Here is a 24,928-nt window from a genome sequence, read left to right as displayed (position 1 = left end):
CATTAGATGTATGAATGTGCTTGTATGTGTGCTTGAGCTAGCTAACCCTAGACCTATGCAGAGCGAATGGGAGCCTTCAGCACCATGGACAGCAGCCCACTGTGTCCCATTCCCCAAAGGCTTCACTTTCTCTCCTGGTGGCATGGGTTTTGGACACAAACCATTGAACTGAAAATGAGTCCCATTTGCAGTGTTGCACATTGCAAGTACTGTATCTCCAACCTATTTCACTATGTAGCGCATCGGTCTCTGATGTCTACCAAAAACATGGTCCACAGGCTGTAACCATTACAACAATCTGCTTTGGATTTGCTCCTGGGTGGAAAGATTGTGTGTGTGCGTGTGTGTGTGTGTGTGTGTGTGTGTGTGTGTGTTTGTGTGTGCGTGTCATGAACTTGTGCGTGAATACATGTGTATGCATGTGTATGTGTGTGTGTTCTGTTTGTCTCATCACCATGGTGATGAATAGCCCAGCGGGAGCCAACCAGACCCCCTGAGTGTTAATGAGACTGAGCCTGGAGCATCCAGTGTACTCAGCACACACGCCATTCCTCTCAAGAACCCATTACAATCACACACAACCCATTAATAGCCAGTTGGGTAGCTATATCCAGTCTGTCTTCTCGAGATCCTCGCATTAGATGTTCTCGGTTTCCAGGTTTCTTTTCACTCCATCAAACCTAACAGAACAGGATTGTGCTTTGCAGGATTACACTACAGATTGTCTGGCTGAGTTGTGTTCAACTGATAATAAAAGGAAGTGATCCATAAGAACTGAGCCTGAAGCAAAGCAAATCCATAGGATCTCTTGGCTCTCACTAAGGCATCTGAGTCAGCTATAATCGGTCTGTTCTTTATTGGTCATATAGCCTTCACTAGATTTGAGTATGAAAGAGATAAATATATGCTGGCATATGACAGGACTGAAAAACTCGATTCCGTGATAACATTAAAGGTTAACATTTTTCATTAGACATGACATAAATTGGGATGTGGAAGAAACCTGCTGTGTGTGTGTGTGTGTGTGTGTGTGTAAGTATGTGTGTGTGTGTGTGTGTGTGTGTGTGTGTTTGTGTGTGCGTGTGCGTGTGTGTGTGTGTGTGTTCTGTATGTGTGTGTGTGTGCGTGTGTGTGTGTGTTGTGTTCTGTATGTGTGTGTGTGTGTGTGTAAGCTGTGTTCCTCTCCAACTCTAATAAAGCTCATCTACAGGCACTGGTCCTCCTTCGGCGTCCACAGTCTGTGCAGACAGATAAATAGTGTTATCTCTGTGCCATGACATCATGCTTCTCTAGCCCTGATCTGAAGTTTACAGTGAATTGATTTCCAGAGGCAATTTTCTTGGCTGCCTGGTGGATCAACACTGCCACCTTGTGGCTACAAGAGCTAAAGTTAAATAACCTTCCCTGAATTACATCATCTGTCTTTGGTGAGAGGTTGTTGTGTCCTTTGTGTGTGCATCAGGCTTGTGCAAAATTCCAGAATTGAATTGAAACTGGCTCTTAAATTCCAATTAAATTCTTGAATTTCACTTGCATTTCAATTGAGGTAGCAAACAGGAAGCAGAATTGCAATTCAAATTGTGCACAACCCTGGTGTGCATGTATGTGTGTGTGTGTGTGTGTGTGTGTGTGTGTGTGTGTGTGTGTGTGAGAGAGAGAGAGAGAGAGAGAGTGCATACCTCAGAGAATGTGTTAAAATTGGGGGTCCATGAGCCCTTATGTTCATGGCGCCAGAATGTAGCACTGTAGCTGACTGGCTGCTTTAGTGGTTAAAACTAGCAAATCGAGCCAGGTAAAACCGATTGTTTTCGGGTTTTGTTTGTACCTACAGTCCTTGTGACATCAGATATAGAGATCTATGTGAAAAATTGCCGGATTTCTCCTTTCAGGCTACGTTTATACGGTGACGATGAAAAGAGAAGACGCAGAAGTGGCGTCTCGTCTTCATTTTTTTATTCGCGTTTAGACGAGCATTCTCAGGGGGAAATGTTTGTTTATATGAAGACGCAAGAGTATGTGATATTCGATTGGATATGCATTCCAGACCGCTGGGTGGTGGTGTGATAGAACCCCGGTACGTCACGCGCAGACATTCTAATTTGACAGTTTAGCCAGAGAGGGATTCAAGGATCTTTGGTTTAGCCGTTTAGACGGAGACGCAACCCGGGTCGTCTTCAAAACTCTACACTCTGGAAGGAGTCTTCAGATTTTTGCGTCTTCAAGCCCCTATGGCGGGGTCGCCATGTAAACGAAAGGCACTTATGATAAAATATTTTGTCGTCTTCCTTCACAATCGTTCTCATATAAACTGCCCCTAAGATACCTGAGTAGAGCCGAATCTCTTAGGCAAGTGTTAAGTGTAAATCTGACCTAAATTGTTTGAGGTGATATGTGAACCTAGTTGTGTTGAATGATCTATTGCAATTTGATAGTATATGATTTCACAGCAGACCTAGCACTGGCCAAGCCAAAGCCAGAGCAGGTCTTTGGCAGGTCAGGGAAAACGTTACGTATCACCAGAAAGGTTGGCTAAATGCCTGTATCTGGTCATCGGCCCAGACATGTTGTTCCATACAGAAATAAGAAAAACATCAGTAAATTGTTCCAGCACAGTTAGACTTTCATGCAGTAGCCACAGTGTCCACTAAGCCTGCTTCAGTTTCCAGTGATTGGCTGTGAACCTGCCTCAGTCTCCAGTGATTGGCTGTGAACCTGCCTCAGTCTCCAGTGATTGGCTGTGATGGGGTTCTCCACTCATGTCACCCGCTCTCAAGACCATCAAACAGAATACAGGGACGCTCAATTTGTCTTTGAACTCTGTAGCTGTTTTTAAGCTGATAACTTTACCAACTGACAATCGGTCGACCCAGGTTTGATTTCTGCCATTGTGAGTCTGTCACTTTGGATAAAAGCGAACTTTAGTGAACTTTAGTGATTTGATTTCTGCCATTGTGAGTCTGTCACTTTGGATAAAAGCGAACTTTAGTGAACTTTAACTTTAACTTTTAACTTTAAATATCACTTTGATACGTGTCAGTACAGTATTGACACAAAATCGCAATGGGCTATTACTGAAAAGACTACAACCTCCTCCTACACAAGGGCAATCTTATGACTACACCCCTCCTCCCCCATCTTTGAGAGGGCAAAATGAGTACTCGGTTTCATAGAGAGAGGTCAGGTATTGAGTCATACCCTCCTATACAGACATTACGCATGTGCACCAGACAAGAACGGTGAGGTTCTCACAGGTGAACCTGAAACTGACGCGCCCTTTACGCAGGTGTGCACTTCACCTGACCTCAAACACAGGATTAGGAGATATCACACCTGCACCTGATACCTGCCACCTCTGACTCTGGCATCCATTAACACTTACAAAAGATCATTATGGTTTCATATGGCTGACACCATACGCAGCACAGATGGTGTGATATGCCACTGGCAGCCCAGTCAAGCAAAGCCAAAGCACATGGCAGCTGGTCAGGGATGAACCTATGCCAGACCAGAGTCAAATCAGAGCCAAGTCACCTCCAGATTTGAGCCCAGATGACACATTGTATAAATGACGTCCTAAGAAGGGTAATATCCTATCCAGATTAGCAAATATACAATGGACCACCAAAACTGTGGTGTACGTGACTTGTTTCAACAGATACAGAGATTCATGAAGCATGGGAAACCATGCAATAAAACATGTGGCTTTCTCTCTCTCTCTCTCTACTTTGCCATAGATAACAATATCATTCTCTTTTCCTCAAATGATTGCAATGCTGGACAGTTAATAGGCCAGTCGGACTAAATTCTGTGTGGCCGTGTTGACGTTCTCAAGGCTAGTTCCAACCCTGTTCCATGTCTTTTCTGATCCTTTTTTCTGGCCCTGTTCTAACCATGCTTGCCTTGGACCCCAAGTGAGCTTCGATCTGACTCCAATGCGCATCATTGCCGAATCTTCAGATTGGCATAGCTTATTGAAAACTCGAGACTGATCTTCCTGAAAACAGGAAGTGTGCCCCACCTCCCCTCTGTTGTGACTGGCTGAGGTGGGTGTCTGTCTCACCATTGTCCTGGGCGCTGAGGCTCATGCTGAGTCCGCTCTTCTTGTTGCGGAGGGAGATGAGGCGGCTCTGGGACACCTGCTTGACGATGGACGACAGGTGCTCACGGGTGCTCTGGGGCGCTACGGACGGCTCGCCTTCAGATGGCTCACTGCAGGTCATCACGGACATGCTCACCTGGGGGAGGGGGGTATGGGTTAACAAATACACACACACACACACACACACACACACACACACACACATACACACACACACACAGACATACACACACACACAGACATACACACACACACACACACACACACACACACACAGACATACACACGCACACACGCACACACACACACAAACATACACACACACACACACACACACACACACACAGAGATATACACACACACACACACACACACACACACACACACACACACACACACACACACACACACACACACACAACACGCACAGGCACACACACTATTTTAATATTAGCCAGCTGTGGTGTATAGTGCTGGGTCTCAGTGCAGAGGGAGGAGTCCACTATACTTACACTCCCATTCTGTTTTCTGGATCTCGATATAGGCGGCAGGGTTGCTGTCTTGGATCTGAAATAAAAAATCATTTAAATATAACAATTCTCAACTTTGTTGAATTTGTATATAATATGGTGAGGCAACAGTGTGTGTGTGTGTGTGTGTGTGTGTGTGTTTAAAATACCCAGTAACGGGTAATAATGTGTACACGTGTCTCTTGCTTTGATTTACGTGGTTGTCTCCCACATATTTCTATTAAATGCCTTGAGGAGCACACTTACCCAAAGACCCTCTTGATCCCTGTGGGTTTACTGAAAAGGAGGTCATCGTACGGAAGCTTCTTGAACTTCTCCCGGCCGACAGCAATGCACAGCTGCCCAGTCTCGAGCTCCTTTCCATCGGTGATCTGGGTCCCGTTCAGTGTGTACAGGCTAGCCAATAACAAATGAGAAGCACTGTATCTCAGGCGCACAGAAGCAGAAGTACCTAAAACCTCACATATGCACTCCAAAGCCCTACGGTCAACACTAAAAATGCCCTTTATGGAGGAGAAACTTGTCCCAAACACTTATCACCGGAGAAGGTCAAACAGTAATTGACACACCGTGACTCCTTTGCCTCCAAAACAGACCTGAGGTGTGTTCAAATTCGCAAACATAGGTGAACCTTCACAAAAGTTTGCAAACCATTTTCTTTTAACCTTGAGTTCAATGTGAACGTTTGTGAAGGTGAGGTTTTTCTCTGTGAACATAGAGGGGTTCTGGATGAATTGGTAACTGTTGAATTGGAATGTGTACAAAGTCGTTCAAATTTACCAGGTCAAAGGAAACATGTCCATCACGACAGCACCTCTGCTTGGGTATCGTAAACGCACTAATTACTAACCAATTCTAAAACAACAATGTTTTTTAATACTTCAAAATAACGTTTGACAAATTAACATTACATTTTTCAGTAGCAATAGGTGTGTAGATGTGAACAAAATCTAGTTTGGTTTTTACCGGGGCTTTTACTGCCTGATATATCCGATTTTGTGTACCACACTCAGAGTTTAGTTCTGGGCTGGTAGGTGCATATTCCCAACCTTCTCACGGCACATCAACGGTTAGCCCGAGAATTCTCGTCCCAATTCAAAATTCCACGGGCGCTCCAAGCAGATTTGTACATGCAGCCTTACAACAAACACTGTTTACAGCTCTTTGAGTCACGGTAAAATGTAATTTTTGGTACATAGCTAATTTAGATACACTGGTGTGGGTGCTTGCGTTTCTTTAGGAACCCGCCGTCTTGGTTTGTATAGAAATGAATATTATGTGACACATACACGTAAGAGGTTGGACATACGGGACAGTTGGTAATACGTGACATTCCGATATCTAAGTCCTAGGTTTTACCAGTGGACACCCTCACCTAAATTTTTCATTTTGTGTCCCCTGTATCCGCAAAAACATCAACGTTTCCCTGTAGGCCCTGTTCCCCCCCAGGTGTCTGTGTTTTACCTGCGGACTCCCCCTAGGATCCTCATGCCTATCTTCTCAGTAATCATCTCCAGGATTCGCTCATACTGACCCACAATCCTGTGCGGTATCAGGAGCCTCACAGCGGGGTTCAGCAGGTCTCCATTCGCTATCAAACTAAACCAATACAGATAGATGGCAAGAGTTGGTGCACACACAAATGCATGCACGCGCACAAACTCTCTCTCTCTCTCTCACACACACACACACACACACACACACACACACACACATGCAGAGCCGACAACACACAGTCACTCATATTGTGGAGTGAGTCTGTATTCACATACAGTATAAAAACAGATGTAACAGATGCCAGATGCAACAGATGCACTACCACCAGATCTACCCAGAACCAAATAAGTAACATCCATATCTTTTCAGACTTACAAAATGGTACATGGCTCTTTGATGGGCTTGAGAAAGCGTGCAGACACAATGATGCGACTCTGAGGCACTGGCTTGACCTACACAACAAAGAGCACAGTACATATCAGCAGCAGCAGACTGACTGCAGTCCACATTACCCCCCCCCCCCCCCCCCACACACACACACACACACACACATACAGTACACACACACACACTTCATTTTTGCATGCTGTGAACATCTGCAGCAAAATGTGCATCTCTCCTTTGCAGCCAATCATGTACCATTTTTGGACATCCAGCCAGTTAAACATGCATGCATTTAGGCCTTCAGTTCTACTGGCCTTATCTTAGTTCCACTGCCCATACCTGAATCATATTACCCCAACATCTGCTCTGTTGCGTGGGCTTCATTTTAACTAGTATTCCATCAGTTCTGTTGTGTCAATTGTTGGCCTGGGAATACCCATATGAACTTTGGGATTTGCTCTGCAGGTCCGTCTCGCTAAGAGGTCATTGAAGCCCATTTCCCTAAAACATGCAAATACAATCGCTAATCCAGCATGGACATATATTTTTTTGGAATTGAGTAAACTACTACATTTAAAACCTTCGTTTACAAGATTGCTACACTTTTGAAACAATATGGTAAGAGTTTAATGTACCAATTTACTGTAAGTTTAATTTCACTGCCAGTTACGCCCCTGCTGGAAGTCATAAGTCAATGCACCTTTTCCAGACCCATTCCCAATTGTACAATTGTGAAGGTCTGGGTGTTCCCAGGCTAATCAATCGTAATTTGATGGTAGCAACCTGAGTTCTATTGTATTATCCTTAGTTCTACTAGTACTACTCAAACCTCGGTTTTGTCCCAGTCTCAGTGCTTTGGCAGTGACCTCAGGTGCACTGCTCTGTCCTCAGCACCAACCTCAGGTACACTGGTCTGTCCTGCTGAGGTGACTTGTGCTGCCTAGAGACAGTGCAGTGGCCTTGTGCTTGTTGGTGGTGGAGGACCCAGGGCTAATTAAATGGCCTTTAGGAGGAGCATAGAAGAGCCCTAATGACCTCCTGAAGGACCTATCTGATTAAAATAATCATGGTCAGTGTGTGAGTGTGTGTGTGTGTAAGTTCCAGTTTGCTTGATTATGATGGTGACCCTTTGACTAAATGCCCTGGCAACCATACTGCACCCTCTGTCTTTCTAAGACGTGTTGCATAAGACATGTAAAGAGATATGAAACACCTGATATATGTGTGTGTGTGTGTGTGTGTGTGTGTGTGTGTGTGTGTGTGTGTGTGTGTGCGTGTGCCCAAAAGTGTCTGGCATGAGCTGTATGGACACAATCCAACCCTCTCAGCAAGCACCACAGGGCAGGGACTAACTCCAGTATTTTTTTGTTTTGGTCTTGACAGCACTTCCTCCATGAGTGCACACACTGTAGACGTCAGATAATAATGCTTGAATGAGTAATGCAGGCATGACCAATGAGCCACAGACAAAGTGGTTCCCCCGCAGACTAGACGACCGATGCTACGAGTCATTAAGCTGTACGCCTCGCATGCATGCCTCCCCTTGAAGTGCAGCCATCTGATCCCTGTATGACTGTGTAATTATTGAGTGTTCATTTATTCATTACACACAAGTACACTGCTCACTGCTCTATGTTCAGTGTAAAGATAGCATAACCAGTTTATAGCTGTCATTGTCATCTGTCCATTAACCTATCGGAGTCCACAAACTGATATAGGCAGAGGTGTACAGTAGTATTGCAGTTTATTGCAACAGCTCTTGACTTTAGTAATGTAACTGGTCCCAACCAAACAATTGTATATAATATTATCATACTTCTAAGATACCACTACTAAGAACATATGTGATACTAACTAGCATTCTTTATTTGCATGTCTTTAAATTATTTGTTTCTGTCTATGGAATATACGTAGTACGGAGCCCAGGAGGTGTCATTGCAAGATATTTTTGTGTATTGAAAAGAATGTGCACTCATTTTTCTAAATCGTGCACATTTTACTAAATTGTGCACTAATTTTACATAATTTAGTAAATTGTGTGCACATTTTACTAAATTGTGCACTCAATTTACAACAATTAAATGAGAGCACAATAGTAAAATAAGTGCACAATTTAGTAAAACGTGCACACGATTTAGTCAAATGAACGCATGTTTTCTGGGTATGCAATGACCCCTCCTCTAGGGGTCCGTATATAAGAAATGCACCAATCACGATTACATACATAGACATGCACACACACACACACACACACACGCACGCACACATAGCAATGTGTGGATAGAGATGTAATGGTGTGCACCCCTTTCAAAGGCTGGCTGGGTAACTCACCAGACCATTGATCTGCTGCATTCGTTTCTTCCTGGCTGCAATCTGCAAGTAACTGTCAACAAGAAAAAGGTCAAGCTCAGTGTGTGTGCTCAACATGTAACGAGGCATGAAAACGGATCGACTATTGGATTTTATGGATGCTCTCTGTAAAGAGTTATCATAAAAGAATGAGATGGATTGGATTAAACGACAGCCAAACAATTCCCATCACACATGATAACATGGTTGTCACTTACTCCAGTCTCTTAAACTTCTCTCTGCCAGCCGCCACATACTGCTCACCGCTCTGGAGATGTTCCAGCGAAGCCACCCGATGCCCGTCTTTAGGGGTATAAATGTTCCTCACTGCTCCGAACGGAGGTTTCACCCCACCTGTCACCTCTCGCAGAAACGTCTCAAAGTTGGACACCCTCTTCTCGTTTATCACCAAACGCCGTGCTTCGTAATACGGATCTCCGTTTCGATAGACAAAAATGTTCTTTACAACGGGCTGCGACAAGAAATGTGGCCTCTCTGCGTTCATCGTGAAACACCAAGACCGAGTTCACTTAATTGAGTAGAGACAGACACACAAAAGTGCATCTACTTGGCACGGGGACTTTCCATAGGACATAACTATCTGTCCGAGGGAATGACCTCGCTAGGAAGAGAGAGAGAGAGAGAGAGAGAGAGAGAGAGAGAGAGAGATGGGAGGGGGGGGGGGGGGGTTATTGGTTCTCCGCGCTCATGTTACACCTGATAAAATGCTAGAAAAACAGCGCTAGGCGCACACGGATCTGTAGCGACTCCGGGTGTTCTGTCCACGCGTAGCCTACACTGTGTGGTCGTCAGGTAGCCTAAAGTAGGCTAGGCTACAGGTCACAGGTGACCCAACTATGGTCGTGTGTGTGTGTGTGTAAGATATCTATGCAAGAGACGTCCCCTACAATGTGCACTGCACTGCACGCAAGACACACACACACACCTTTGCAGTGGCTTCTCCTTTGCAGCGCCACCTGTTATGGGCGCGTGGGGTATCATGGGAACCTTTCTGTTATGTCGAAGAGTTTCTATAGTAACGAACCAATTCTCATGTCGCATCGCGGTTAGCTGCTAGTGGGTTACTACCTATGGTTACTACTGATGGATTTCTGATTAACCAGACTGGACCTACACTGCCCCCAACTTCAGATAATACTAAAGGTTTGCAAAACAAAGTTGCGTTGCGTTTTGGAGAGGTCTTTTGATGTGCTCAGACAAATAGAACGAGGGGGATAGTTTTACCTTGATAAATTCGTTCCGTTTTAATGAGATGTCAGGGGACTCTTATGCAGTCCCTATGGTAGATCTGGCTTAGGGGAAAAGTGTTTGTTTTGGGTGTTGCATAACAACACATAAAACGTTTGTAAATAATCGGCAGGTGAGTTGGAGAAAAAGTGAAACGTGTAGCCTAATTGCTAGACTTTATATTTTAAAGGAACCATATGTAAGAAATGTATTTCAATTAAAGGAACCATATGTAGGCTAAGAAATGTATTTCAATTAATCATAAAATGGCCCTGATATGTCACTAGACATTAAGAAATCATGTTCATTTCAAATACTTATATCACTGACAACAGTAGTTTGTTGCAGCCCTCAACTGATGTTGATGTTGTGTTTTGTCATGTCATGTTGTGTTTTGGCCTGATGTGCCACCCTCTACCTATCTACTAATCACAAAGTCAGTAGTGTTTTGGCATCCGGGTTGGCAACCTCGAGTCAGAGGGGAGGGGGAGGGGATACACCGCTCTACAGTAATTTTAAAAAGTGATTGCAGTACCAGTTTAGGCCACAATCTTACATATGGTTCCTTTAATAGAAAGAGTCTTTTGTGGACATGTTGCAGTCTTTCATAAAATTAATGAAAAGTAGGCCTAGTTATTGCAAAGTTCAAATAGGCCTCTATATTGACAGGTCTATTTTTGAGTAAGCTACGGTAGTTATTGGTTTTAAAAATCAAGAGCCATTATATGTTTTATTGGCTCTGGATGAAACTATTATACTGTAGGTCGAATATTAAGAGTAAGGATACATTTTGCATCTGTGTTTACTCTTCAATGGCCATATTTGCCTATAAGGGCATTTCTTATGATTGCAGAAGTTCAAAAGCTGTTCAGACAACATGATTTTGACCTCATGGCCCAGTTTATCATGTCTAAAATGGAAAGTACCTGAGATTATTGCTCACTCTCCTCTGTAGCCTATCAAAAGGAGAAGTTGCTCCTGGGAGTTTTGCATGTATCCACCAGTGGGGGGCGCTCTACACTCACGTCAACATGCTTGCAAGTGTGTAAGTGTCTTCTTTGGACTTACCCACCACTTTCTTCTTCTTCTTCCTCCTCCCCTTCTACTACTTCTTCTTTTTCTCTCACTAAAAAAAATAAATAATGTTTTAAAGTCTAAATATGCTATTTCCAACTGACACACTAAGACAGGATAACAAAACTGAGAAAAATGCCCAAGTGCTGTAGGCTTATGTGTCCTCTCTATTCTACATGAATAATAATCAATATCTATACTGTATGCAGTGTGGTGTAAGTGACCACCCACAGCCAGAGAGGATGAGCCGTAAGGTACAGCGAGCAGCGAGCCCCAGCAGCCACAGACAGAGGCAGGAGGCAGTGTGGGCCCTGGAGGAGAGGGTTCGGCAGCTGCAGAGGGACCTGGGAGACACACAGGCCGAGGCCAGGGCCCTCAGGGAGCAGCTCTCCAGCTTCACGGAGCTGGTCAAGGCGTAGGTCCAGCACCTTAGGGGCAGCCGTGGCCTACTGGTTAGCGCTTCGGACTTGTAACTGGAGAGTTGCCGGTTTGAACCTCGACCAGTAGGAGCGGCTGAAGTGCCCTTGAGCAAGGCACCTAACCTCTCACTGCTCCCCGAGCGCCGCTGTTGTAGCAGGCAGCTCACTGCGTCGGGATTAGTGTGTGCTTCACCTCACTGTGCGTTTACTGTGTGCTGAGTGTGTTCCTAATTCAAGGATTGGGATAAATGCAGAGTCCAAATTTCCCTCACAGGATCAAAAGAGTATTTAAACTATACTTATACTTATACCACCGCCAGCACAGCACAGCACCAGCATAGAACACCGTTCATGATAGGCCAATCGTAAATCTTGAAGGGCGGGTCTGTGTCAGTGCATATCATGTACCACAAGATGTCAGCCTCACATCTCCTGTTGAGAGAAACATGTAGTCTGAATGCAGTGGGTGACCATGATAAGGATTTCAATTCACAGACCTCAAAGCAACACTGGATAATAGATCCTACTAACCCTTGGACTTACATATATTGTAGCACAGTATCTAGCTTGTGTGTGTGTATGTGTGTGTGTGTGTGTGTGTGTGTGTGTGTGTGTGTGTGTGTGTGTGTGTGTGTGTGTGTGTGTGTGTGTGTGTGTGTGTGTGTGTGAGTGAGTTATGTCAGGCTGGGGTGTGTGAACTTGTGTGTTTCTTCTGGTTCCATCAGGGCCTGGCAGGGGGAGTGTGTGGCTGTTGCAGAAGTCAGCAGGATTGTGGGTAAGATCAGACTTTCACTCGCGTTGAGGTCCAGTGAAGCTAAGTTAAGTCATGGCAGTGACGTGTGTGTGTGTGTGTGGTCCCCAGGTGTAGTCCCACCCCTCATTTCGGTGCCAGCTAAGGAGAGAGGTCAGCCACACATGCGCATTCAGCAGGTGAAGGTGAGCATTACTGCTTATATCACACAACTTACAGTCATGAATGCTTTATGTGCCGTTTATGACAGCTGCTATGAATGTGTTATGAACTCACCCATCAAGTAAAGTCATTTTTATTTTTAAATGATTTTACCTTGTGTTTTATGTTTTTATTATGATCTTTACCTTTTAACTATTCTTCGACTATATTGCCTTTCTATGCTTTTATTTGTTATTATTGTTTGGTTTTGTTTATGTAAAGCACATTGAATGACCTCTGTGTATGAAATGCGCTATATAAATAAACTTGACTTGACTTGACTTGACTTTAGTCCTCTGTGTCTAAAAGTGAACACAAACACAATCTCAATGTGAAGACACTGGCTTGATTTGCAGTCAGCAGATTGTGGTGAAAAATCTCTGGTTTCCCATTTGGGTCTCTGGGGGAAGCCCTGTCCACCTCCTGTGTGCTTTTTGTTTCAAGCTCACGGGATCAAACATTAGAGCTCACTTACTGTAAGACGCTGATCCGCTCGGTCCAGACAGGAAGGGGACTGTAGATAGCCTAAGAACACACACACGAACACACACACGCACACAAACACACACACACACACACACATACACATACACACATATTAAGACACAAATGCGCGCACACACACACACACACACACACACACACACACACACACACACACACACACACACACACACACACATTCTTCAGTCATTCATTTACGCCTATTCATCGATCTGTACATTTATTTCTTTCATCTTAAATCCATCCACTTTATAATTTAATTGCAGTTGATTTAGAGAGCAAACAATGAGTACCTGGTAGAGAAAGGGGTATTATGAAGAGTCTATTATTAGTAAATGATACCATTTACTAATAATAGACTCTTCCATAATACCCCTTCTCTCACCAGGTACCTCATTGTTTGCTCTCTAAATTACCACTCACTGCACATTTAACACATTCACTAATCAACGTGAAGGCCCACTTTAAGCTGAAAGAAAACTTAATGTGTTCTCCATGACTCGTTGCAATTGAGCGACTGTCCAAGCATGCCTGAATGCTGGGTAATTGTGTTGTGTTGTGTTGTGCTTTGTAGTGTCGTGCTGTGTGTGTGTGTGGGGGGGGGGGGGGGGTGGAGGTAATGGCTGCCACTGTGTTGTATGTATGTCTCCACAGTCCAAAGTGGCCCGTAATTGGGCACCGGTGACAGAGAGTGCGCGGCCAAGGAGCCCGGCGTGGCCACGGACACAGGCTGTCAGCGACGGAGAGGTGATGATGATGGAGAATAAACAATAACCAGATTATCTCCTAAGAGTCTCACCCCACCCTGCCCCCCCACCCTCCCGTCTCACCCTGTTTAAGATGCAGCAGCTGGACCCAAGGCAAACAGCCACGCTTGTTTTCCATATCACAGACATGACAGACAGTCACAAATATTTGGCTTTTAAGATACACTAGACAGCCATCCCTACCAGATGGATCTCTTTTGTTAACTCATTGAACTATCTGCAACACTGTGAACTTGGTTAAGTATGCTTTTAATTATTTAACTACTTTTGATATCATCTTCAAATACTATATATTTAGAGGGGGGGGGGGGGGGGGGGGTTCGTATTTATGTGGATAGGACAGTTGAGTGTGTGCGTGTGTGTGTGTGTGTGTGTGTGTGTGTGTGTGTGTGTGTGTGTGTGTGTGTGGATAGGACAGTTGAGAATGACAGGAAACAAGTGGGAGAGAGGTGGAGATGGGGGTGGGAACAGGAAGTGACCGCTGGTCAGAATTGAACCGTGGTAGTCAGGAAGGTGCTGCTTGCACCACAGCTCTCTCTATCTTTAAATGTATTTAGTTGGAATGCTTGCATTGGACAGATAAAGACACCTATGAAAAAAACATAACTAGATGTACCGCAGAGCGGTACAAAATATGACCGCCGCCCAGTCCAGCACATTTTTTCCACAAAAATAAATCACGCTGAAAGGCCTATATGATTCTAACTGTCTCACTAAATTGCATTATCCACACTCAATTCTCACTGATATCTGCTAGACAACAAGTACCAAAACATGATTAGTTCATAGATTTCACATGTAAAATTAATTTTATACAACCCCACCTCCATCTTGCCTGTTCATAATTCTGAGAAATTCTTGAATTGTGTGCATGTACATGTTTATGTTATGCGTGTGTGTGTGTGTGTGTGTGTGTGTGTGTGCGTGCTTGTGTGTGTGCCTGCGTATGTGCCTGTGCATGCAAGCGTACATATGTCTACTGTGTGAGTATGTGTCATACGTATGATTACTGTGAATGTATGTGTGTGTGTGTGTGTGTGTGTGTGTGTGTGTGTATCTGTTTGTGCACATGTGTGCACATGAAATGGGTTAACATGACCCCTGGAGGCAAACATACGGAAAAAAATGGTCATCCTAGGCCCTACAGTTCTCAAGATATTCACAGAGAACTGTGTCTGCCCTACCCTTCTTTCGGGGGGTCCAGTCCAGCGGGGGGGCTACAGATCAAAAGGAAAAATTACGGTTCCATGCTATCCATGTGGGGGTACATGCCCACCAAGTTTTGTGTACCCCGGTCTTTCAGTGTCCCGGGAATCCTTGTTGGTGTACGTCACTAAATGTACACATAAATTATTTTATTGTAAGGCCCCCCATGAACGAAAGTACACAAAACTTGGCATGCATTCGGAGGGTGTCATAATGATCCTACACTTTTAATTTCGTGCAGTTTTGACGTTGTCAGCCAGAGATATTGTGATGAAAACACCTAATTTTGTGCTTTTTAATTTTTAACTAGGTGGCGCTATACATAAAATAAGTGGTAATGGGATGGGTTGACATGCCCCCTTAAGACCAACATACATAAAAAAGGTGGACCTCCTAGGCCCTACGGTTCTCGAGATATTCACAGAAAACTGTCTCCGGCCACCTACAGGCCAGTTGGTGTATAGTAACATAAATTAATTTATTGTGTGGCCCCCCATGAACGGAATTCCACGAAACTTGGCGTGCATACAGAGGGTGTCATAATGATCCTACACTTCCAATTTTGTACAGTTTTGACTTTGTTAGGTCACAGATACCTTCAATTACAACACCTCATTTTTACTTTTTTGTGTTTAACTAGGTGGCGCTATACATGAAATGAGTGGTTATGGAATGGGTTGACATGGCCCCTTGAGATCAACATACAAAAAAAAATGGTCCTCCTAAACCCTACGGTTTTCGAGATATTCACAGAAAACTGTGTCTGCCCTACCCTCCTTTCGGGGGGTCCAGTCCAGCGGGGGGGCTACAGATCAAAACGAAAAACGATGGTTCCATGCTATCCATGTGGGGTTACATGCCCACCAAGTTTCGTGTACCCCGGTCTTTCAGTGTCCCGGGAATCATTGACAGAAATTTGGGCATGCGAAAAAAAAAAAAAAAAAAATCTGACTAAACCTATATGACCGCCGCTTCGCTGCGCGGCGGTCATAATAACAAGCCACCCTGGCTCTGCACTATTAAGTTCTGTGGTTTGGGTTGTGACACCACACAAAACAAGCATGAAAAGGCACGACATCATTAAACACTGCACCATCATAATCTTTTATCAGTGTCACCTCAGCTGTTGGTGATTTCAAGATTTTTTCAAGCCTTGGACCTAAATTCTATTATACTTCTTTAATCCTCCGTATCTTAAAATGAATGGCAAACACAATCTCACGGTTGTGCAAACTATCTGTTTAAAAAGATGTAGCCTATGAACAGCGGGACTAAGTGTCCATACATAGCCTATCCTTGGAATTTTAAGTTTAAGCATAGCCTAGTTATGAGTGTTTGTTTGTCGTTCGTCGACAAAGCTTCCTGGCATTATAATGTGAATTCCCTTAAAGTAGCATGTGAGCGAGCTGTCCTGCACCCAGGCAGTGAACTTGCCAAACATTGCCCATTTCCCCCCAGTTATCAGATATTATCTGATGGTTATGTATTCCCTTGTACCCATACTTACTGTATTGACTGTGCGTTTGTCATGATTTTCAAGAATCAGAATTACAACAGTGTAGTGATTACAACGGCTACAGTGGCCATCACTGGCTACAGTGTTTGTGGACGCGGATCGGACTTGATCGGAAAACCCTTGTTTAAACTGATTCGGTGTAGTGTAGCTGGGGCCTCAATTTGAAGACACCGGCTTGATTTGCAGTCAGCAGATTGTGGTGAAAAATCGCTGGTTTCCCATTTGGGCCTCTGAGGGAAGCCCTGTCCACCTCCTATGTGGTTTTGGTCTCGAGCTCACGGGATCAAACATTAGAGCTCACTTAAGACGCTGATCCGCTCAGTTTCTTTTTGACCACTGAAAATAGCCCAGACAGGAAGGGGACATGTAGATGGCTTGTGAGAAGAGCACACACACACACACACACACACACACACACACACACACACACACACACACACACACACACACACACACACACACACACAGAGTCAGTCACAAATGCACACACACACACACACACACACAGAAAAGTAAGATATTTTGGGTCAGACGGGGCTTGTATTTCCAGTAAAATAAAACACACACACACACACACACACACCTTATGGTATACCCCTATCCCTGGGAGCTCTCCTATTTCTCAGATTCAGCTGAACTGAAGTGTCTTCAAATGGCAGATGCTGATCAATACCTAATGCTGACTGCTGTCGTGTGGCGGCAACATGGCCCTCTCTCAATTTGTGGCAATCTTGCGGCATAAATACAACCACCTGCTGATCGCAGCACGCTGATCGATCCTCTCTCTGTGCTTGAATTGCCCCCCCCCCCTGTCTCCCCCTCCTCCTCCTCCTTCCTATTTGTTTAGCTGATAGGAATCTATCGAACATATTCTCCCGTCAGTGCTGGTCAATTCGCCCTCACCTGGGGGGACAATCACCTGAGGATGTCCAAGAGCGCGTTTCACATTACCCCCTGGGTCTGTAATGAACTGGCCACATTGGCTGTCACGCCACCAGCAGCTGGGGAAGGCCAAAGCAATCGGCGGCCCTCACTGCTGCTCATGGGAAGGGTTGTAGTAGACTGATTAAATAGATGATGTTCCAATTTATATTACCTGAGGGCAGAGGAAAGCTATTTTTTTATTATGGATACATTATTATGGACCATTTAGTTCATATGCAGAAGATGTGAATTGATTTTTAACCCTGTTCCACAAGGAAGGAAAATATTTTGAAGACCAAATCATTTAAAAGTGTAAGTGTCCAGGCAGATGGTAATAGTTCATTCGTTCCTCCAAGTAAGACATCTCCATCAGACATCCATTCTGTCTGACCTTGTCCACTCCTAGTTATGGCACCTTGGAGAGAGGACAGGATGCGGGGTTCTGGGCTACTCAGCAGCATAAGTCTGAGTGCAGTATGCTACTGTACATATGAATAGGCCTTCATGTCTATAGACCCTTTCAAGAGAGTTCCATTATCAGTTTCATAGTTGGCCCCACAAGGCTTCCGTTTTAACATTCCATATGTTATCTTAATGCAGAGGAAGTAGATTGGGAACCAAATAGAACGTTTAAGCATTGTTTTTGTTTTTATTGTTAAAAGGGTCTATAGACTTGTCTGCACTGAGTAAAAAAGAGAACAATGATATTTCTACTTAAGTGGAGGCAAAATATTTGGACAAAATATTCACACAAAATCGTTTGCAATTAAGTACATGTGTTCTTAGTAGTCTATACACGCTGAGGACGAAATTCAGTCAGTCTCAAATTTATTTTTATCGCAACAGATTTCATCCTCAGTGTATAGACTAATAAGAGCACGTATATTTAATTGCCAGCGTGATCTCATGCGAATAGTTTGTCTGAAAATTCGGACTTGGTGTGAAAGAGCCTTCTCAACATCAAGGAAGAGCAGACCGTGACAGACGGACTCAGAGCTGCTGCTGTGTTCCATCCTCCTCAGGTGCGCGCTGGCATCGTATTGGCAGCTGATACTTCACGGTCGCACACTGGCATCATATCGGCAGCCGGGCTGGTACGTCACCCTCACTGAAGCTACAGTAACTGAAGAGTGTGGTTTCAAAATGCTATAAATCCATTTTTTAAAACATTAATAAGTCATGTCATTTAATTGTGTATTTCAGGTATTCAGGTATAAATTGCGATTATGTTGTTTTGACTGAGTAAAGATAAGGCAAATAGCAATACCCAATTACAAAAGTACTTGGAAAACAATATGAAAATAAATGATTTATGAAAATTCATTAAAATGGATAATATAGCGTTTTGGAACCAAACTCCTCTCTCCTCTCTCTCCAGGAGGATGACGAAGATGTCCATTGCAGGAGGGGGCGTCCGGGGAAAGCACTATGGCGGCACCCGGACAGCAATGACCGAGGCAAACAGGCATGTTTCTCTCCTGCTCCATCCATCATTCCTCACTGACCTTTGTGTGTGTATGTGTGTGAGGGAGTGAGTGTGTGTGTGTGTGTGTGTGTGTGTGTGTGTGTGTGTGTGTGTGTGTGTGTGTGTATGTGTGTGTGTGTGAGAGTGTGAGTGTGTTTGAGTAATCCCTTATGTAATCCCTTGACTTTAGGGCTGCAGTAGAGATGCAAAGATCCACCAGAAGGATGAGCAAGGTGTGACCAGTCACACAGGTAAACTACCTACTACTTACTAAATGTACTCTTTAGGGTCAAGGGTTAAAGGTCACACACACCTCCCTGGGGGCAAGTCAAAAGGAGGAGTCATTTATTTGTAGTGAAGGTTAACAATGAAGGGGCCATCACTTCTTCCATCCAGTGTTCAGTTGAGGATTGAATTGAAACTGGGTGAACAAACCACTGGTAAAGTTGACTGACTGATATTTATCAAACACTTTAATCCAAAGTGACAGACTCACAATGGAGGGTTCGGTAATAGAACCAGTGTCGACCAGGCCGTGCCCTTAGAATTATAAGGTTCTATCTGACATTTTTTGTCAAAATTTAGTTATTGACCTATTTTTATTTTCTGACATCTTAAAAAGATGAGGTGAGGTGTTTCTTGTAGTAGTATCCATTTTTGGACATTATATCTAAAGAGGTTTGTTCCACTTATCAGCATAACTCAATGGAATTCTAAAACTTTGAAGCTCAATATATCAGAACTACTCGGAACATAGATAGAACCTTATAATTCTAAGGGGACGCTGTGTCGACCGAGTGTGTCAGTGACAATACGTCTATTCCACATTATGATGATGACGATGGCGTGTGAACAGAATCGTCTGCTGCTTCAAATCTTATACACTTTTGAGGGAGGCAGAGACAGTAGTGATGAATATTGCAATGATGATGATGATTGATGATGATGATGATGTTCATGTTATGCTGTTCTTCCTTGATATGATCAAGGTTTTGAGAGCCATGATGTGTAAATGGTTACGCTAAGTTGTCTTTGCCCTGTCTGACTGATGGGTGTCTGTCTTGAGGGCTTGTTCCCATTAACCATTAACACATGTATCCATCTCTCACCAGAGTGGCACTTTGCAGTTAGAAACACACACACACACACACACACACACACACACACACACACACACCCTTTCCTCAGTCCTTGCATGTTGTGGCCTCATAGATTCTGCCATATTAGCAGACGGTTTTGAGTTGAGCCTGTAGTAGGGTGCAGTCTCTGGCTGTCAGTCTGCTGGCCAACGGAGAGCTGCATAAAGATTAGCAGACTGTTTACTCACAGGCCACAATGTAGGCTTGCAAAATGGCTGCCTTTTGTGCTCAGTGATTAATGTGTTTGTGTGTGAGTTCTGACTATCCGATGCTTTTTTTTGTGTGCTCACTGATTGTCTCTGTCTATATGTGTTTCTGGGCACCTGTCTGTTGTGTGTGGCCAGGTATTTGTGTATGTGTGAGAGAGAGAGAGTGAGTGAGAGAGAGAGAGACAGAGAGAGAGAGAGAGAGAGAGAGAGAGTATACATGTGAACTCAGTGAGCAGATTGTAGAGAGGTCCCGCTCGTGTTCTCATGCAGATGTGTGTGTTCTGTGAGATGCTGCTCACCACCTGCGCTCAGGTCACACACACACACACACACACACACACACACACACACACACACACACACCTGTAAAGTGTCATGATGGATGTTGCTGGCATAATTCATGATGCAGATTTGTGTCTGAAGATGGATAACTAACACACACACACACACACACACACACACACACACACACACACACACTCAAGTGCACACAATGCATCAAGGGTTGTTGAGAGAGAGGCCATACAGTGTAGTAAAGGAAACGTATTTGTACAGTACATACTTTATACTATATATTTATATACTGTATGTGATATATTTCTGGTTACCTGATATATCTATGTCTTTTTACATATGTTTAGTTGAACTTGGCTTTGTATTTAACAGACATTAAAAAATCATTGTGCTGTGTGGACACTTTGCATTGCTCTGGGTTATGTATTAGATATTATAATCTTGGGTGTGATTATGTCATATTTTCCTGTTATTTATTCTGCGTACACAAGCATTGGTAGACACACACAAATCTCTCCATGGTCATTTACACTCGATGTCTCTAATTCAGGTCCCATCCTACCTGAGGACCAGGCTAGCCTGGAGATTTCATTCTCTAAGAGGAAGAATTCATCCCCAGACCAAAAAAACTACCCGGGAGACAACTCCACAGACAGGAAGAGCTATCTTCAAAACAGGAGGAATGACACACAAGACAGGAAGTACGACTCCACAGACAAGAAGAACTATCCTCCAAACAGCAGGAAGTACACACAAGACAGAGGGAACTCCCCAGACAGGACAAATGACACCATTGACAAAAAGGCCAAGATCTCACAAGGTTTATTCAAAGAGTCTAAACTGAAAACTTCCCTGGTTCGCAATGGAATGAGTGTTGCCATGGCTGTGGGAGGGGTTGAGAGAGGCATTGTGGGAATGTGGAGGACTCCTTCCTGCCCTCAAGCAGGCAGAGTCATTCATGGATACCTGTGTGATGATCACCTAGACAGGAAAAGGGTGGTTTTCCACAGAGAGATAATGTCCCCTGATGACATGTTCTTCTGAGTTCTCACACAGCTGACATGAATCAATATGACAACCACACAAGGCATCTCAACTCTATATTGATTCTCAACTCTCAACTCTATATTGATTCATGCATCGTTTGAATATTTCTGGCGAGCCATCAGTCACAGTTACAGCCAAAATATTAACAGCCTTCTCCTCAGGTTTTCAAGAGATTGTCTTTAGTTAACTCCTTACTGAGCAGTTTACTGAGAGATGGTTACCTTCAGGAGACCTCTAGGTTGTACATTTAAAAATAAATAAAAGTAAATTGGGTTTACAGCCATGTTTACTTATCCACTATGTTGCAATGGAGGGTTGGTTAAGAAAATGATTGGGTAGGTCTAGTGTTGAAGAAGTAGTGTGTTCAGAGAAGATGTAAGCAGATGCAATCACTTGTGTGAGTTCTATGAAATACAATCAATGTAGTGTTAATTTTGTCACCTATTTTTAATTTAGTCTTAGTCTTGTGACGAAATGTCCTTTTTAGTCTTTGTCATATTTAGTCATTTAAATATCATTTTTGTTAGTCAAGTTTTAGTCGACTAAAAGTCTCGTCATTTTAGTCTAGTTTTAGTCAAAAGAAAACTAAAGGTATCTTAGTCTTAGTCAGTTTTAGTCAACACATTTTAGTCTTTTTTTTATAACAAATTATTTCTGATTACCATTTGAGTCAAATAGTGTTTCACACATCTCAATTTTCCAACAATATTGTGTGTCCACAGGGCTACTCGTCTGTTATAACTACTCATTCTGATTTTTTGTCAGTCAGTATGTTTACATGCGCAGGTAAGTCGAGCTACAGTTATAGCTCGGCTGGGATTTGACCATAGACGGTAAAAGATTTGACTGGACCACTGTTATATTCGTAGACCAGTGTTTCTCAAAGTGTGGTCAGGGGATCACTGGTGGTCCGCAAGCTATCCCAAGTGGTCCGCGAGCAGACGTGGTAAAATATAATATAGATGAGTTGTTTGCAATATAACTTGTATGTAAATCCAAACAGTTCTGCAACACTGTCTATATGCCAGTTTAAATCATACAGTATGAATCCTCTGACACAATAAGCAAAGTGCAAAGACAATAAGCAAGGTGGTTCAGTGACCCACTAAACATTGGACGTCGTATGGACGTTGAGATGATGTCTATATTGCGTCCGTCGGTCCATGACCAATTCTGAACTTTAGAACGACGTGCAAACTAGGTCCACTATTTGGACGTCTAATAATGACCCCATTTGTACGTCAATATGTAGTTGAACATTTGGACGTCAGTGTAGGTCACTTTTTTGGACGTCTAAAACAGGTGCAGGGAATTAACATGATTTAAGTAATTTATTATTATTAGTAGTAGTAGTAGCAGCTTAGCAGTAGGCTAGTAGTAATACAAAATAAATGTAAAATACCAACATTGTTCTTACCAACATGATGAATGTGATCATTATTATTATTATTAGTAGTAATAGGCCTCGTACACTCTAAAAAAAATGTCCATAATCCAGCCACAGGCTTGGTGGTTTGGAACTCAATCTCCAACATGGTATTCTACCCACTGTCTGGGTCACTGGAAGCCTAAGTAATGGGTTAACTTACTGAGTATTTTAAGGTCAACATCTCAAGAGTAGACTACAATAAAAATGTCAGGCACATTAAGTCACTTTTTTACTGAAAATTGCGAACTGCAACAAATTCTTTGAGAGTTAAATACCATAAGGAATGAGCATGTAGGCTATGCAACTCCTGTGTCTACTAGTTGCAAAGAAATCGTTTTGGCTTTGTCTAGCTTTCATTTGGTGATTGCTGATAAAAAAAAGACACTTTCAACAAGTTGTTAAATGTTTGCCTCTCAGTCTTGCTCTGCTTTTAACCCTCTGACAGCAATTTGAATTGCACTTGAACCGCACAGCATTGTGGGGCGATTTCTAACGTTCATCCCCTGCCTCAGTTTTCAAATCCAGTAACTTCAACTATTACTTTTCTGCTTGTGTGAGCTGTCCAAACTCTGCCATCATCATATCCAAGGTAAGAATTACAGTACTTCTGCATATGCCAATTGAAAACGCGAATTTATTATAAATATATTGGTTTCAAAGTGTAATGTTAACCAAAACCGAACTAAGTCATGTTAGAACTAGCTAGCAATTAGCTAACGTTAGCGAGCTAAGAATCGCTAACGTTGACGGAGTTAATGTTAACTTTTCCAATAGCTAACTTCACCATTATGTTGGATATCTGGAATGGTAGTTAATATCATATCCAAAAATACATCTGTGTAAGATGTCATTGTGAATGTAGTTTTAGTTTGAATGAAATATCAGGCGCAAGTAAGTTAACTGTTATTTAAAGTGTCTCCATGCAGGCTAATATTAACTTAGCTTCTACAGACACAGATGAGAGTTGTTAACGTTAGATAATTTCCATGAGACATAGGCCTAGGTAGACAACATTATTTACATTTAATATGCATGTAGTATTGATATTTAAATACAAAAGAGGACCAGTAAAACAATTATACATGGGAATTGGGGGTATGATACACTTTAGGTTGTGAAGTAGGGTTTGACTTCATGTTCTTCATTTCATAGCCCTTATTTGCCCCTTGTTTGATGTACCTGACTTGCGCCTCAGTAGTAGTGCTTCAGTGATGGTCATTTTGTGTTCTGTGTGTTTTGCAACTTATTAATTTTAGTCTCCCTCTGTTCCCTCTGTTTGCAGGCGTTATGATGTGAGGACTGCTGCCCTGAGAACGCTGAGTGCATATGTGTAAAAAAAAAAGAGCCCAGAATTAGTTTTTATTTTCATTAGGTGAATCTGGTCATGTTTGCAATAATCTGGTCATGTTTGCAGTAAAGATGGGGGAAACAACAGTCGGGATTGGATTGTGATTTATTGTTAATCTGACTGTAAGGTGTCCAGAAGGTAGGAACCTGTTCCAGTTAATTTTACTGAAGCTTCATTTGGCTCGGCAGCAGATTTGAAGTGGAAATGTATGTCTTGCATTTCCAGTTACCATCTGCTGGTGAGAAAGTCAAATAGAGCTATAGGAAAATTAACTGGAACAGCATGCCACCTTCTGAAATGGGACTGTCGTGTATGCATGGTGTATGTGCAGCTTATTGCTATGCATGTTACACTGTTTTTGCTGTTACCTGCTGTGTATTTTAACATTTGGGTTAATGGACTCCTTGAGTGGCTGTGTATTGGACTGACTAGGGACACCTGGAGAGGACTGATGGGGATGTAATAGACTGATTTTGTGCACCTGTGAAGGGGGAGGGGTTCATTCACATTGGTTGATTAACCACTTGC

General features: G+C 43.2%; 1 protein-coding gene across 1 annotated transcript in view; it reads right to left on the bottom strand.

Annotated features, from left to right (window-relative positions):
* Positions 1–9,364, bottom strand: part of LOC143118624 (doublecortin domain-containing protein 2-like) — a 26,072-nt gene extending 16,708 nt beyond the window's left edge. The window contains exons 1-8 of the mRNA XM_076279648.1: positions 9,078–9,364; positions 8,842–8,893; positions 6,502–6,578; positions 6,094–6,228; positions 4,876–5,025; positions 4,612–4,666; positions 4,061–4,235; positions 3,280–3,296 (exon numbers count right to left, since the gene is read on the bottom strand). Of these exons, the coding sequence (XP_076135763.1) occupies positions 3,280–3,296; positions 4,061–4,235; positions 4,612–4,666; positions 4,876–5,025; positions 6,094–6,228; positions 6,502–6,578; positions 8,842–8,893; positions 9,078–9,364 (948 nt within the window). The remainder of the gene's footprint in view (positions 1–3,279; positions 3,297–4,060; positions 4,236–4,611; positions 4,667–4,875; positions 5,026–6,093; positions 6,229–6,501; positions 6,579–8,841; positions 8,894–9,077) is intronic.
* Between the last annotated feature and the right edge of the window lie 15,564 nt (positions 9,365–24,928).

The sequence above is a fragment of the Alosa pseudoharengus genome, unplaced genomic scaffold, assembly GCF_046254945.1.
Source record: "Alosa pseudoharengus isolate Yale_2024_CS ecotype anadromous, Long Island Sound unplaced genomic scaffold, YU_APseudo_1.1 YU_APseudo_1.1_scf_12, whole genome shotgun sequence".
NCBI classification, from domain to species: domain Eukaryota; kingdom Metazoa; phylum Chordata; class Actinopteri; order Clupeiformes; family Clupeidae; genus Alosa; species Alosa pseudoharengus.
This window is presented reverse-complemented; position numbering and strand designations above follow the sequence as displayed.